The sequence below is a fragment of the Lichenostomus cassidix genome, chromosome 7 (assembly GCF_008360975.1).
Source record: "Lichenostomus cassidix isolate B80296 chromosome 7, HeHo_3.0, whole genome shotgun sequence".
Lineage (NCBI taxonomy): Eukaryota > Metazoa > Chordata > Aves > Passeriformes > Meliphagidae > Lichenostomus > Lichenostomus cassidix.
The window spans coordinates 9,906,025-9,921,852 of NC_139488.1; the positions used below are offsets into that span (position 1 = coordinate 9,906,025).

The window sequence follows — 15,828 nt, forward strand, 5'->3', positions numbered from 1 at the left end:
CAAGAGAACACTAAACTTTAGTTCTTTGAGGTTTTTCAGTACCATACTCCTACTGTGATAGTGCCATCTTGATTAAATACACATTCTGTACTTCTATTCCTGAAATACTCTCTTTCCAGTCTCTGAAGAAACCAAGTGAATAGGTTTGAAGATTCTAAATCCTGACTTTAAGCTGCCTTGCATCACCAAATTTCCTTACCAAAATTAGGTGAAGCTTCAGGCCAGGTGCTGAAGCTGGTCCTTTCTCTGCAGTGTATGTAATCTATATGGTTACTACAGAACAGCATAGTAAGTAACATAGAAAAGTATGTTTCAGAATAAAGACAACCCTGAAACAGTTTCAGACCATTTTACTTAAAATCAGTATATCACACATCCCATTTGTGTAAGGATAGTTCTTATTAAGGGCAATGGAAGCTGGGGAAAGCAACAACTGCATTAAGGTAATTTTTACAGAACTGAGAAGGTGTAAAGCAATTTTGATTGTTGAAGCAATCAGAGATAAACATACACAAGTTTGGGAACACCACTGATCCCACTGGAAAGCAGAAAAGACTCTACATGATGTTACTGGCTGCGCCAGGTCAAAGAACACAGGAAGGAGCAAAGCAACATTCCTAAGGGTAAAGCAGCATCTAGTGCAAAATAACTAAACCCTGCACCCCTCACCAGAAAGGAGGAAGGTAAGAACAGAAGGCTCAAGGTGACGAGGTAATCACATACTACACCTGAGCAAAAGAACTCTTTGAACTCCAGAACTCTTTCTTAGCAAAGCCTTACCTGTTTTACCCTCAGGGCACTTCCCTTCCCACGGGACTGTGACAGGTACACTGGGCCTGTTCCAGCACGTGAAACAACCACATAGACAGGGCAAAAGAAAGTCAGTGCACGTGCCTCGTTTTCAGAGCATTGTTTAATATTTCAAAGAACTGTAGTGCAGTTCAGCTTAGATACTTCGTACTAAAATTAAAGCACTTGCATTTCTGAGAAACATTCTAGACAAAGGAATGTTTCTCGGAGTGAAATGCCCTGTCTTTTTTTTCAAGCATAAGTGTCAATTTCTAGTAAATCTTACAAGCAGCAGGCTGTCCAGGCTCTCTCATAACTATGGCTTTGTGTGCAGATGAAGAAGGTGATACATTTTTTAACTTTTGAGCAGTTTATTACATAAAGGTCACATAACTCTACTTGCCTACTTTGTACACAATTGTCTAGTCTTACGCACAGTGGCTTCCAAGTTCTTCCTAGTACTGGCAAGCACCAAGAAATTCTGAAATAGAATATCAAGTGCCTTAATTAAGTTCAAATCAGGACCTTGGTAGATGGATCTTGCACCCAGTTATCAGGAATGTACAAATGTCTTTATTCAAAAAATACAAAATAAATTATCTGTAGGCATGGACAATGACTGTAAACAATTACACGTGTGTTAAATGAAATCCGGTAACTGATGGTTACAGTGATTCTTTTCAACACCAGCCTCACTTCAGTCACTATCCATCCTCTCACACTGATAGCTCAAGTTTTTAAAGTCAGAACTGTCAGTCTTCAACAGCACAGCTCATGATGCATCCCTATCCCAGGAATTAGAACATGCCACCTCCCATTCCTCCTCCCATCCCACCCATTCCTCCCATTGCTGGCTCCTTTTCTTCTTTAGGAACTTCAGTCACCACTGCTTCTGCTGTTGATAGGAGAGAGGCAACACCTGCGGCATCCATCAGAGCAGTTCTCACAACCTAAAAATAGGCAAGAAACAACTTCAAACCTGCTGACCATTGCACGAGGTGGGAGGAAGCAAAGCTGAGAATTAAGACCTTTAGTTTACCTTCGTTGGGTCTATGATTCCTTTTTCTACCATATTTACAAAGTCCCCAAGCATTGCATCATAGCCAACTTCTGATGGGCTCTGCAGGATTTTTTCAACTATCAATGATCCTTCGACACCGGCATTCTTTGCAATAGTCATTGCTGGGATTCTCAGTGTTCTCTTGATTATTTCAATGCCTGCAAGAAACAGGATGGTTGGAGCTCTCTGTACATACACTGCTCCTACTGCCAAGGAATTGCCCTCATGCTGGAGATCAATACAAAGAGAAAACCCTCTGAACAAGAACATGAGCTATTTTTATCAGTTCCAGAAGGAAAGGTTCTCTGCTACTTGACACTTGCCAACAAATGAAATCTTTGCAGGATATTCACACACACTTTAGTTTTACTTCTACAAAAAGTAGTGAGTATTATTACTCTTTATGTGTAACATGAGACAAAGCCTTTTTCCATTTGATTTGTCACATAGTCCTCTTGAGCATTTATTAGATTTTATGTCCGTCTGCAACTACTTTAACAGCCTGCTCCCAGCTCTAAGCATTTGCCACTCTGCTGGGATACTGCTGCTTTACTACTACTGGTCTTTCAAAGTCCAGTCAGTGATGCAGTGAAAAAGCTCCTCACTCAGAAGCAGAGAGCACCACACCAAAGAAATGTGAGGTTCCTGAGATCAAGTAACTAAAAACACTCAAAGCAATCTGCATTTCATCTGATAAAGCCTCAGGACAGGAGCAAGTCTGCTCACATCACTTCTACACACATCAAGTCATTTGCTTACCAATTTTCTGATCCTCGTTGGCTGGAGTTAAGGCATCTAGGGCTGGGATGCAGCGCAGCAGTGCACAGCCACCTCCTGGGACGATGCCCTCCTCCACGGCCGCACGGGTGGCGTTCAGGGCATCGGTGACCCTGTCCTTCTTCTCGTTCACTTCAACATCGCTCGTGCCACCCACCTACGAGCAGCAAGCCACACGTCAAGGTCTGCACCAGGAGCACACGTGGGACAGCACTGCTGCCACCAAACCAAGTAGCCAATGCCTAAGAAGCGCCAGAAAGCCAACCCACCCTCTCCCATACTGGCAGTCTTCTTGTCTACCTCAGCACTCAGGAAGCCTAAGCACAGGTTTAGTTCATCATTTCATCAAGTTCTTAATACCTTCAATACTGCTACTCCATCAGAGAGTTTGGCCAATCGCTCATTCAGTTTCTCTTTTTCATATTCACTGGTGGTAACCTCTAGCTGCTCAATGATTTCTTGAATACGTTTTTCAATCTGAGCCTTTTCACCCTTCCCTTTAAGGAGCATGGTGTCATCTTTTGTCACAATGACCTCTCCAACTTTACCAAAGTCATGAGGCTGAATATCTTCCACATTTAGATTCAAACCCTCTTCTCCGAACACCTGAAAGAAATTATGTGAAAAATTGGAATTCACAGGTTCCCCATACATCAGATTTTTTTATCTACAGGCACATGAACACATACAGCAGGCTAACAGTGCAAAATAACTAGGTTATTGCAGTTCCACCCTGTGGGTGAAGAACCTCTTCCTGATATCCAACTCCTCTCACACAGTTTCCTTGGGTTCTGCTACTGGTCACCTCCTTGTATTTTGAGAAGTTACAGATATTAACACTTCACTGACTTTAGAAAAGTGCTGATTTGTTATTTTGTGCTGCCATTAGCTTAAACATGAAGTTTTAGTTCAACAGCTTCCTCCAGGTCCCAATATCACATTATGATTTTGAAGTGCATATAAAAAAATAGGGCAGCATAAAAAGGTCATCATGCAAAGCATCAACTATATGTAAATTTTAATACTAAGAAAATCATTCAGTCCATTCTAAACATTTCAAACAATCTTATTTGCCACATCTGAGTCCAGGCAATTGTGAAACAATCAATTTTACAAGGCAGCAAGAAAGCTTTGCTATTTTTAAGAAATCGCCCTGGAGTTCCTCCTTTCCCTTAACAACCTAAATCCTGCAAGGAAATCACAAGTGACTTCAGTCAGTTACAAGGACATATCACTCAGGGTTGGCCAGGACTGTATTACACAGCAATTATCAGTGCCTGCATTTAAAAAAAACAGGATTATTCAAACATCAGTTACTGTTACATTTTTGAAAGAACAGAACACAGCCTGCAACCCAGCAAATACAAGCCAAGGACTTAAAGATTATTTTCCTCCTTGAAAACATTAACGTTTCTTAGAGCAAAAAGCCACTTAAAACATTACTTACAGCACCACCAGTAGCAATTGCCATGTCCTTAAGCTGGTTTTTCCTGTTATCACCAAAGCCTGGTGCTTTTACAGCAACAACCTGAAGGCCAACCTTCAATCTAAAGAAAAAAATTCAGAGAATGAGCCTAATTACTAAGCCAAATTATTTCAGTACAGCTCTAACAGTCAAGCAAACAGAGAGACTTTCGTGAACTGAGCTGGTTTTGCGCAAAAAGGTAGTTAGGACACAACTGAGGTTCTGTCTGAGTTGAGGCAAAGTATGGTGATGTTAAAAGCTGCTGTTTCTTTGGCACAGATAAGAGAACAAACAGCCTTACACCATAGAAAATCAAACACACACTTTTGTATGTATTCCTGTAAAAGGATGGAAATTAAAAAAGCAGTATTTGCAGAAAAGAATGGATTTTAAGTCTCACCTGTTCAAGACTAGAGTGCTGAGGGCTTCTCCATCAACATCTTCAGCAATGATGACCAAAGGTTTGCGGTTGGCATTGGCAATTTCAAGAGCTGGAACTATGGACTGTACACTAGAAATTTTCTTTTCACTGATTAAAACATAAGCATCCTGGAATTCACATTTCTGCCCTGCAGAAACAAAATGCATTATGTGAACAAATCCATTACAAAAACGTATCAAGCATTCTTTCAACTTAAGCAGCTACTTTGGAGCAATAGTTGCACTTGTCAACTGCACAAAAAAAGACAAAGACAACTTGTTTTCCAATTCTACATTGTTCTGATGTGTTGCAGGGCCAGCCTGATGTTCACATCAACATGGTCCACACTTCACAGGGAAGAAAAAAGAACCCCCAAACTCCAAGCTTTTACCAAGCTGTCTGATGGGGAAGGACCCTCTCCTCTATTCGCTGTGGTACCCAGCACATGGGACTTAAAGCCTTTAACAGGTGACATTATTTCTAACTAACAAGAGCCCCTGTAAGGTATTTGACATGGCTTACTGTTAACTCACCTTTAGTTGTATTAATAAAGTATGGAGAGATGTAGCCTCTGTCAAATTTCATACCCTCAATGATTTCCAGTTCATCGTTTAGAGTTTTTCCATCCTGTTTGGATGCAAGAAAGTCTGCATTAAAAACTCCCCTATTTGCTACCAAAAGTACAAGTACAGTTTCAGCATATTATGCTCAACAGAATGAAAGGCTCTGGATCCCATGCCAGTTTCATGTGCTTCTTTTCAAAATAGAAGGAATATAAGAGGGAACAGAGATCAAACCCTGATGTAAAGGAGCTGGGGAGGAATTATGGTGGTAATTATGGAACGTGAGCTGCAGCAGCAGCATCACATGTGACAAGAGCCAGCCCTAACTGGACAAGAGACAGTCACTTGGCACTTTGTATGTTGGTCACTTCTTACCTTGACAGTGATCACACCCTTTCGTCCAACTTTTTTCATTGCATCAGAGATTATATTGCCGATTTCCTGATCTCCGTTTGCTGATATTGTGGCAACCTGAAAGAGTAAGACATTTAATCTCATTTCCCAATACAAGGTGTTTCCTCACTATGAAGAAAACCAGAATAACCATTTGCAATTCCCACATTTCTCACAAGGCAGGGCAGCTGACTGCAGCACACTCCCAGCAGGACCCAGGAACTCTGTTAGAAGGGCTCAGGCTCTGGGGCAGCTGCAGCACAAGGCCAGATTCCCTGCACCAGGCTCACACCCAGGCCATCTCCATCTCCAGGCACAAATAACCCAGGAAGACCAACACACCTGAACCTGAGCCTCCCACAGCAGATCTGCCACAGCCTCAGTACTCTGCCATCACCTCCCATCCACAAACACAGCTTTGCTCTCATCAATTCTTTCCACGTACACAAATTTATGTTTTAAGACCATACTTTGGATTGAAACTTAAAGATGAGAAAAACTACCCACTTCTGAACTAGCTTCTAACAGTGCAATTGAAGACAAAATATTTTTGATGTATAAAGAAAAATACCCAATGTCAGATGCACACAACCTAACTCCATTAAACCTGAGCTCACAGAACTTCCTCTGAACAACAGCTGCCTAAACTTGGGTTACATTTTATTGTAGTGTTTTTTTTACCTGTGCAATTTCTTCGGGAGTTGTAACAGGTTTGGACAGCTTCTTCAGTTCACCTATGATGGCATCCACTGCCAGCATCACCCCTAAAGATGAACAGAGCACTTGTGAGTGAACAAAAAGTACAGAGCACAGAAAACACAAATCAAGCACCAACAAGCAGGTTTCCTTTAAAACAAAAGTCCACACTGCAAAAATGCATCAAGCTTGCATGTTCAAAACCAAATAATTCTTGTTCCATACCATCCTTTGTATATGTAGTGATAGGTTTTTTTGAAATTGGTGTGAGGTACTGTCAATCAAAATTAGTCACAGATTTGTTAACAGGGCTAGCATATTAATTAAATGTAGAAATGGCTTTAATTGGAGTTCACTTACAACAAATTAAAAAAGTTAACTGCATATAAAATAGTGAAATGATTAGAAAAATTGCTAATTGTTCAGAGTCAGCAATATAAGAGAAACCATTGTTCTCTAAACATCACTTCCAATAAACCTTTATGTGGTTCTTCTAATAGAAAACAAGTCAAATGTAGGATATGAAAAATAAAAGACAGCAACCAAACATTAAAAACAAGGCAAAAAAATTACCCCTTCTGATTTCTACTGGATTAGCTCCTTTGCTGATCTTCTCAAAGCCCTCCTTGGCAATAGCACGTGCAAGGACTGTTGCAGTAGTGGTACCATCTCCTGCTTCTTCATTGGTATTGTTGGCAACATCTTGAACTAACTTGGCTCCAATGTTTTTGTATTTGTCTTTTAAGTCAATTGCTTTTGCTACTGTCACACCATCTTTTGTCACTTTGGGACTTCCCCAGCTTTGTTCAATAATAACTGTTCTTCCCTACAGGGACAAAGAATAAACTGTAAATCAAAGCCAACCCACAGCACATTACTCTTTCCGCAGCCATAATGCTCAATAGTACAGTCTGCAACTAAGTAAGACTAGCCTTAAAAAGAAAATTGAAGAGATTCCCTCTAATGCTAATATTTTAACACAAAATTAAAATATAGCAACACAAAGAACTTAACTTACAAAATTTTCATCATATCACAATAAAATTTTTTTGTAATAGAAAATAAATACAAAGCTCAATTTGTTGCATGTGCTGGAAAAAAAATAAAAGTAGACTTGCAAACCTCATTACTGATTAGCAAAAAGAAATGCAAATACTTCAAACTTGTATTAATGTGTTACAATTTCTCAAACACTGCAAGTTACAAGCTTTTCTCATCTTAGTTTGCACTTGGATCCAACTGAAAAGCTGGACTATTCTATCTAACAGATACAGCTGAAATTGGAAACTGAACCATACAGGGAACACAAGGCAAATGCACCTAGCACAAGAAGCTTGCTTGTTCACAGATGAATTCAATAGCGTTAACAGCTGCCCCAAACAATCATGTTCCAGTTTGAGCTGGAGGCAGCAGAAACACAAGGAGCCACCTCTGGTGTAGTGCTGACCTGAAACTCCTACACTATGCTGACAGCTGGAGCTGCTGGAAGAGGGAAGGGAGAGCAGCTGCTCCACCTCAGCCCTGTTGCTCGCAGCTGGCCCTGCACAAGTCCCCTCACCTGGTCTGTCAGGTGCCCCTGGCTCCAGGGTGTGCATCACGTGCCAGGCAAGCCAAGGATTCCCATGCAGCACCCAGTGCTGTGGCGCCCTGTGCTCCTCCCCTGCTCAGAGCCCACACACATCTGCCTCAAGGACTGAACCAGCCCTGGCTGCCTGCCAGGCACGAGGCCACCCCAGAGGCTACAAGGAAAGGTTATGCTTCAGTTCCACCCGGGTGGAACCTGGGGAAGGGCTTACAGAAATTTACCTCTGTGCCATGAAACAGGCATGACAAAACTATGCATTCCCTGCCTGCTAACTACTATCTTATCTGACCTTCACTTCTAAAGCTAGAAGTGACTCAAAAATAAGAAAACTCCTCTCCAGAGATGCCTGCTATCAGTAATACCTATCTACAGAAAACACTATATTTTCGTAAGAGGTCTTCTAGTTTTGTTTAATTTTAATCTGTACTTTGGTATGGTTTTATTGCAAATGTTTGGTTTGCAGCTCTGAGGAGAGGGGCACAAGAGCTGCCTACACCCAATCACATGAAAGGACTTGCTCTCAGCAGAAACACCTGCCTGTGGTCCTGAGGAAGGGAATACCACTAGTAACTGCACATGTGTTTGGAATTGTCCTGCATATTGAGAAGGTGAGCTCCCACATAAACTGTTCTGTTCAACACACTGGAACAGAATCAAAATATTGTGTGAGAGTGCAAACCAGGTTCCTCAACATGCAGAACAATGCCAATGGGAAGTTTCCTCACCAGAACGATGTTTCTTAAAAATGCCAGAAGCAGAATCAGGCACTGCAGTACAACCCCTCCATTTCTACAAAAACATGGAGAACAGCGTAAGAAACAAAAATCCCCTTAGGTTACAAGAAGTTGCATCAGCAACTGCCCTTTAGCCAGTGCTTTAGAACTATGCTTAGGCATTCACAAAGTAGCCTGATCCAAAAAAAACCAAGAGTTAAATTAACTGACTACACTTAAACTTTGTTCCTTCATGGAAGTAGCCACAGTGTGCTGACATCTTTGTTCCTTAATCTTCATCTGCTGAGCTTACAGCATATTTGCTTTGGAATAAGGCTGACAGAGCACTAAAAATGTGCAGGAAATGCACGAATTAATGTTACAGAGGCCAAACTGCCCTGAGAAGAACTATCATGCACATGCTATTACATGGAACAGATATTCATATGAGCCCCAAGAAAATCAGTGTCTCTAACTCAAAAAGAGGAATCTCACTTCAAGCCCTACTGCACATTGCATGACTATGCAGAATACCATCACTGGTTTTTCAAGAGAGCCAGCTCTCCCTCATAGGACACAATATAGTGTAACACAAAGAAATGCCACTACCATGGAATTTCAGCTAAGCTGGAAACATTTACCAGCCAATTGAGAACTCAACATTACACTTTGGATGGTTTTTTTAAACCTCGTTAATACTAAAAAGTGAACTAATACAAAATCGTAGTTTGTAAAAATAAATTAACAAAAAAACCCCCCACCTTAAAAAAACAAATGGACCAACCCACATGCTAATTAACCTACCCCATGGCACAGACAGTTACATTATCTACTACATTGTTACAAGTCACTAACTGAGCTGGTAACACATTATGCACATCTGCTTAACCTTCACACTGTTAAAACAAATATACTGTACCTTTCTCAGGCACCCAAGTAATTTTACTTTGTTACTATGGAAAGCACGTTCACTACTGCCACGCTCCTGGTGACAAGCATGAGACTAGAGCTGCTTGCAGCAGCCTGTCCATGCCCCTACCCCTTTGTGCTGCACTTCTGCAAATGCAATTGTGCAGCTTCACCGAGAGAAACCCAACAACCGTTCTGTTAACACTATTTTCAATCAGGTCTGTGCTAACATGAAGGCCAAATCTTCCATTACCTTTGGCCCCATGGTGACAGCTACAGCATCTGCTAAAAGATCTACTCCTTGTAGCATCAGAGCTCTCGCGTCTGCTCCGAACTTCACATCTTTTGCATAGGCTCGTGTTAGGTGGGGGGCGAGTGCTCTGGACACTGGTCTTATCTGACGGAGTACTGTAGATAAACGGAGCATGTCTAAAATATTAAAATAAACACAGAGAAAAAGAACAGCATTATGGCTTTGCACAGCTACTTCTGCAGGAAAAGACGGAAAACAGATTCAGGAAGTAAAGCAAGCATGATGAACCTTAAATTTCTCGCCTAGCTGAAATAGAGACACACAAGCAACTGCAAGTACCGGGGCTAGGTATGCCCGATCCTCACAGCGAGGCCCGCGAGACAGCAGCTCCTCCCTGCGCGGCCTGCGGCGCCTCCGAGCTCCTCCCGCCGAGCCTTCCCCCGGAGCGGAGCGGGGCAGGACACAGCGAGGGCACCGCGGAGCGCCCGCGGCTGCAGGCTCCATGTGCTCAGCGCGGGGGCCGCGCCCGCCCGCGGCTGCAGCAGCAGGGCCGTGCTGAAGGGAGTTCGGGTGAGGCTTCCGCGCCCCGCCACACCATCAAGGGCAGAGAAAAGAGAGGAGGGCCGCGGCCGCCCCCCGGGGCCTCCGGGCGCCCCACGCCGACCCGGGCCCCGCGGCCACATGGCCGCTGCACCAGGACGCGCGCAGCAAGGTCAGCGCCGCCCGCCTCCCGCCGCCGCCCGCCCGCCGGGCCCGCCGCGCCGCCACCGCCCCGCAGGAAGGCGCGGGCCCCGCTCCCGCCGCCCAGGCGCAGCGCCCGCATCCCGGCCGCCCCCCGCTCCCGCCGCTCGGGCCCGGCCGCTCCCGGCGCGGGGCTCCCGCGGTAAGCGCCGCCGCGGGGTAACGGCCGCGGTACCCTCCCCAGGCCGGGCAGAGCGGCGCGGGTCCGGCGCCCCGGCCGCGTTCCCGCTCACCTGCGGCAGCGCGGGAGCAGCACCGCGGCTCTGCGGACTCGCGGGGCACGTCTGGCGCGGCGGCGGCGGGCGGCGCTCGGCACTCACCGCCTCGGCCCCGCCCCCGCGCCGCCGCCGGCCCATGTGCGGCTCCGGCCGCCCGGCCCCGGAACCAGCATGGCCTCCGCGCCCGCCCACAGCCCGCCCGCAGCGCTGGTCCGCCTGCTGCAACTGCGCATGCGTTAAAGGGTGCAGTATGAACCATTCATGTTCCGGGGCCCGCCGATTCCAGAACCTTCTGGAACGCTCATGCCCGCCGCGGGTCAGGGGTGACCTGACCTCACTTCCGTGTGGGGCCCGGCCCGGGGCGCGGCGGACGCTATGCGGCGAGTCCGCGGTGCTGCCGGAGCGCAGCTGCTCCCGGGACCGGGACGTGGCCACGATGCGCGAAAAAAACCGGCGGCGCTAAAGGCGCCGGGGCCCGGGCGGGGGGGTCGGGTCCGCTCCGCCCCGGGGCGGGGCGCCGGTCGCGCATGCGCACGCCGTGACCTTCCTCACGTGTGTGCTGGCGGCGGCGCGGTCACTCGGTCGGGCGGCGCGGGAGCATCATGGTGAGTGCCGGGGCCGCCGCCGTGCCACCTCCCATCGCGCCACCGGCCCGGTCCCGGGCTGCCGCGCCGAGCGTGCCCGCCGCCGCGGAGACCAACACCCCGCCGGGCCTGGCGGCGCCCCTTCTCCTCCCCGCGGGCGGGTCGCTGCCGGGCCCCGAGCAGCCGCGGGAGCGCCGCCGCGCACGGGTGTGCTCAGTCCCTGCCGTGCCCGCGGGCAGCGCTGGGTCGGGAGGGACGGAGGGAAGCCGGGGGGGGGGCTGGCAGCGCCGCAAGGTCACACAGTCCGTGGGGCAGAAGCGGCTCGCCCGGTAGGGGTGGGGGCTGCGGGCCGCGACGCGGCGGGACGTTTTACAGGGGCTGCTTTTGGCTGCCCAAAAACTCGGGCTCAGGGCTCCTCCCCGCCGCAGTAACGGGAACAGCCCGTGGCAGCAGCCCTGCAGGGCGGGGCCGCAAAGGCCACGGCGTGTTTCTGCGGAGGTAGAAAAGAAACCTATGTAACGTTCTGGAGTGCTCCTTCTATACGTTCTGTCAAATTTTTTACAGGGAAGGAGAATTTGACTGAGTTGCTCTTGTTCTTGCAGTGATCCTTGATTCTTGTGATAATAACAACATGAAGAGTTAAAACTTACTGTAAAATGTTTATGGTTGTAAGTCTGGCAGCTTTATTTCTGGTAAACGTAGAACAGCTCTTAAAAGAGATCAGGGGTGTTATCTTCACAGAATGAAAACGGGCACAACTAGCAGCTTTTCCCCTTGATTATCTTTCATTGCTGTGGTGCTGGCAGCAGTAGGACACAGCATCTTTCATGTGCTGCCTTTTGTTCGTGCTCTGCCTGTGACTTTATTTTCTGCCCCTTCTCAAGTGTGTGTGGATATTGATGAGTGCCAGCAAAGGGCACATGGATGCCAGGCCCTTCCAGCTCTTTCTCTGAGTGCGGGCTCTGTGTACCTGTCTAGTGGAGCACTATCTCCATGTGACTTGGCAAGTTGCCATATCTTTCCTTCTAAATCAAAGCAAGTTCCTTCTTCCTGACCCCTGCTTGTTGGGATAAATGCATACACTTGCATTTATTTGGTCTATGGGATTTAGACTGCTGGTTCTGAAATGCAGACAAGTAGCACTAAGTAGTTGCAAAAAAAACCCCCAACCAAATCGAAACAAAATGAGAGGGGAAAAATCCCAACAACACAACGAAAACCCCTCATCTTGACTCCTCTTTAAGCAGAGGCAGATACCAAAGCAGTTGAGTTAGAAGGATGCCTACTTTCCTGTTTTCAGGGGCTTGACCTAACTTGTAAGGTTTGAATCTATTTGTAGAACTTGGTATAAGTTACAGCACTGTGGCTCACGCTGCAGATTCTCAGCTATTTTTTTGTGAAAGGTTAATGCTTGAAAGCACCTGAAAAAGGCTGATGATGGAGCACCTGGCTAGACTTGTGCCTCTTTAATGTAAACTACTTCATCAATACAAATGCAGCCGTACCAAGGAGGCCTTAATGACCATTAGATCTGGTTGTGAACTGAATAAACACAGTTCAAATAATCAATAATTTTGCTCACCAAGCTATAGCAACTAAGCCTGCAGAGCTTTCCAGACTGCTCCATCTGTGAGTGGTTTATTCCCCAGCTGGAGTACATCTTGCTGTGGCTGAACTGTCAGTATTGCCCAGCATCTGCCTTTGCCTTCAGGAATTTCTGATGCAATCAGAGGTGGTATTCATTTGCTGCTATTAAATACGTGCCTAGCAGTTTCTTTAACTATTAATTTCTCTTGAAAGAGAAATCATTATGTGCTGGGGCTTTTTAAACTCCTTTTAATTGCACTTTTGTTGTAATGGTTCTCTTGTTACAATGTACAATTACTTCCACAGGCAGGAAAAGCATTTAGGAAATTTCTTCCCCTCTTTGATCGTGTACTGGTTGAGCGATGTGCAGCTGAGACAGTAACCAAAGGAGGAATCATGATACCAGAAAAATCCCAAGGGAAGGTACTACAAGCAACGGTAGTAGCAGTTGGATCTGGAGCCAGAGGAAAGGTAACCGTTCTGAAGCATTACATTTGTGTGGAAATAGTAATGGTGTGGTGGTAGCTGGAATATTGCCATAAGAGCAGGGTGGTTATAGTGCAGATGTGGTGATAGCTCTCAACAATGGATGACAGTGATGACTGAAATGGCAACTGGAGATTCAAAAAGGAGGTAGAAATACCAAGTTGTCTTGAGTTGAATTCCAGCATTCCTTTCATCATTTGTAAACTGGAGTGGGGTTCCTTTTGTTTGCTGTTTGGTTTTTGTGGGGATTTTTGTTTGCTTATTTGGTGATAGGCATATTTTTTGGGGGTGTTGACGTTGTTTGTTTGTTTTAAATATGTAGACAGTGTTTAGTGAGATACCCTGTTTCATTACTTCTCAGCCAAAACCTTGAGGGACCAACAGACTTCTTTGTTAAAATGATTACATGCCCAAATTTCTGTGACTTGTGAGCAGGGTGGAATCTCAGAATGTGGTATTGGTTATCTTGTGCTGTGCAAAATATCATTGTCCATAAGGATTACGCTTATTGGACTAAACAAAGTCAGAAATCAAAAGAAATAAGTGTGGAATAACTGTTTGTTAATTTTGCACATTGAATATGTATGTGGAAATAAAAGAAGACAGTTCACAAAAATGCCATTGCCTGGGGGCTTCCCAATCAGAAGGGCTTTTTCCACACCAGATCAGTGTTCAGTCAGTAGCAACACTGGAAAACAGGTCAAATTTCAACTTAGGCACGTTGCCTTGGCCTTTCTTTACCATGAGTTCTTCTACATGTCCCATTCTGGTTTGTGTTAGGGTCTGATTTTTAAAGCTTTATATTGTAAAAGGGTGATAATATTTGACTAATGTGTTAATGGTTTATCTATATTACAAAAGTTTAATTAAACTTTATCATGCGTTTCTAAAAAAGTGATTTGGTCACTTGTGACAACAGTGATAAGTTGATCAAAGTTACAGAGATGGGAAGGTAGTTTTTATCTGGCACTCGAAGATGTTGTCCTTGGCAATAGAATATGGAAATGGACTTTCTCCGCTGATTTCACAAGGGGGTTTCATGGTTCTTTAAGTGAAATCGTATTCAGTGTGTTAAAGACCTCAGAGTTGCATTTACAGTCAAAACTAAATGCAGAGTTGCTGTGTTTTCTGGAATGTTTCTATATGTGGATGGATTGTTGTAGTTTGGAGGAATTCTATCACATTTGTTTATATTATGGAAAACTAAGGAATTTTTTCTTTTTCAGAATGGTGAGGTTCAGCCAGTGAGTGTAAAAGTTGGTGAAAAGGTTTTGCTCCCAGAATATGGTGGTACTAAGATTGTACTAGAAGACAAGGTAGGTTTCCCAACTTTGTAAGTGCAAATTAGGCTGGTTCCCCAAATGCCAGTGATAAATCCTGTAGTTGCTTCATGGTGTTAGCACCATTCAAGAAAGGGAGCAGCTGGATCCAGCCATCTTCTGGTAGCTGTGCTGCTGCTGCTTCTGCCCCTGCATGAAAGGAAGCAACCAAGGAAACCTCTGGCCTGACTTTTGCTGGGTGGGCAAAATGTTTCTATATGTAAAGCACATATTAGATGGAATCCAAAAAGGCTTAAAAAGTCCAGGGGAACTCCTTGCTTTTGACAGGGATGACCTGCAGAATTGTTTTCTAACAGTTCTTGCACTTCCCACTGCTAAAAGTAGTTACTTGATAGCTCTCCAAAGAGTATCTGAGGAACAAAATTAATTTTTTTAAGACTAGCTCTACATTTTGACTTCTTGGTTAGCTTGCCTTTGGTTTTGTACTTAATGACTGTGATAACCCTGACTTCAGAACAAGATAGTATTTACTAAACAAGGAAAAAACTTACATGACAGAAACTAACATTTCTTCTCTTTGCAGGATTACTACCTGTTTAGAGATGGTGACATTCTTGGGAAATACGTGGACTAAAGCTGTTGCAGTATCAGTCATCCATTCCACTAAAATGCTGAAATTTTTCTTTCATCATGTAAATAATGTCCTTTATTTTATAATAAACAGGCATTGAGTCTTTGAAATAACTCGTGATCTCACTGTAACGATGGAACACAAATAAAAATATGTACAGTCAAAAATCAGTTGCTCTTGCTTGAGTTCCATTGAACAGTGAAATTTGGATGACCACCAACCAGCCTTAATTATTCCAAACAACATCATTTTATATCCTTATCTCTGTACTGAGATTGTAAAGCTCTTTACAATAAACTTATAAAACTATTCTGCTTCTGTCTCAGTTTCTGCTGTTGCTCAGTGAAACTGAGTCTCAATTGTGTAATGAGCTTTCTGAAATATTCAATGGTAGTAGCACGTTACAAGCTTGTATGATATAAGTTTAAAATGGTTATCAGGCAGATGCAGTCATGCTGAGGACTTTGAGCCAGCTCCCTTACACATTGAACTGCTGAGGCAGCATGGGGTTCTTTTAACTTCTGTCTGAAGACCCTAAACCAGGAAGGTTTAGGCATACAGCCTGTCCCCCAGCAGTTGGAAGGAGCTTGGTATTAGTCATATCTGTGCTAGAACAAAATCATCCAGTTCCCAGATAAAGCAGATAAGAATTAACGGTTATTCTTGCTTTTCTCCCA

The 15,828-nt window shown here is 44.8% G+C and overlaps 2 protein-coding genes across 2 annotated transcripts; one reads left to right on the plus strand and one right to left on the minus strand.

Annotated features, from left to right (window-relative positions):
- Positions 1-1,339: 1,339 nt before the first annotated feature.
- HSPD1 (heat shock protein family D (Hsp60) member 1) lies at positions 1,340-10,756 on the minus strand. The gene is made up of 12 exons (XM_085066093.1): positions 10,599-10,756; positions 9,625-9,800; positions 6,738-6,990; positions 6,150-6,232; positions 5,451-5,546; positions 5,046-5,139; positions 4,492-4,660; positions 4,074-4,173; positions 2,987-3,232; positions 2,609-2,783; positions 1,829-2,007; positions 1,340-1,739 (listed from the first exon to the last, which is right to left on the minus strand). The coding sequence occupies exons 2-12, from the start codon at positions 9,796-9,798 to the stop codon at positions 1,587-1,589; spliced, it is 1,722 nt and encodes a 573-aa protein (XP_084922219.1). The 5' UTR covers positions 9,799-9,800; positions 10,599-10,756; the 3' UTR covers positions 1,340-1,586.
- Positions 10,757-10,977: 221 nt separating this feature from the next.
- On the plus strand, positions 10,978-15,318 carry HSPE1 (heat shock protein family E (Hsp10) member 1). The gene is made up of 4 exons (XM_085066095.1): positions 10,978-11,188; positions 13,061-13,225; positions 14,467-14,556; positions 15,104-15,318. Exons 1-4 carry the CDS (start codon positions 11,186-11,188, stop codon positions 15,152-15,154), a joined length of 309 nt encoding a protein of 102 aa, XP_084922221.1. The 5' UTR covers positions 10,978-11,185; the 3' UTR covers positions 15,155-15,318.
- Positions 15,319-15,828: the final 510 nt, after the last annotated feature.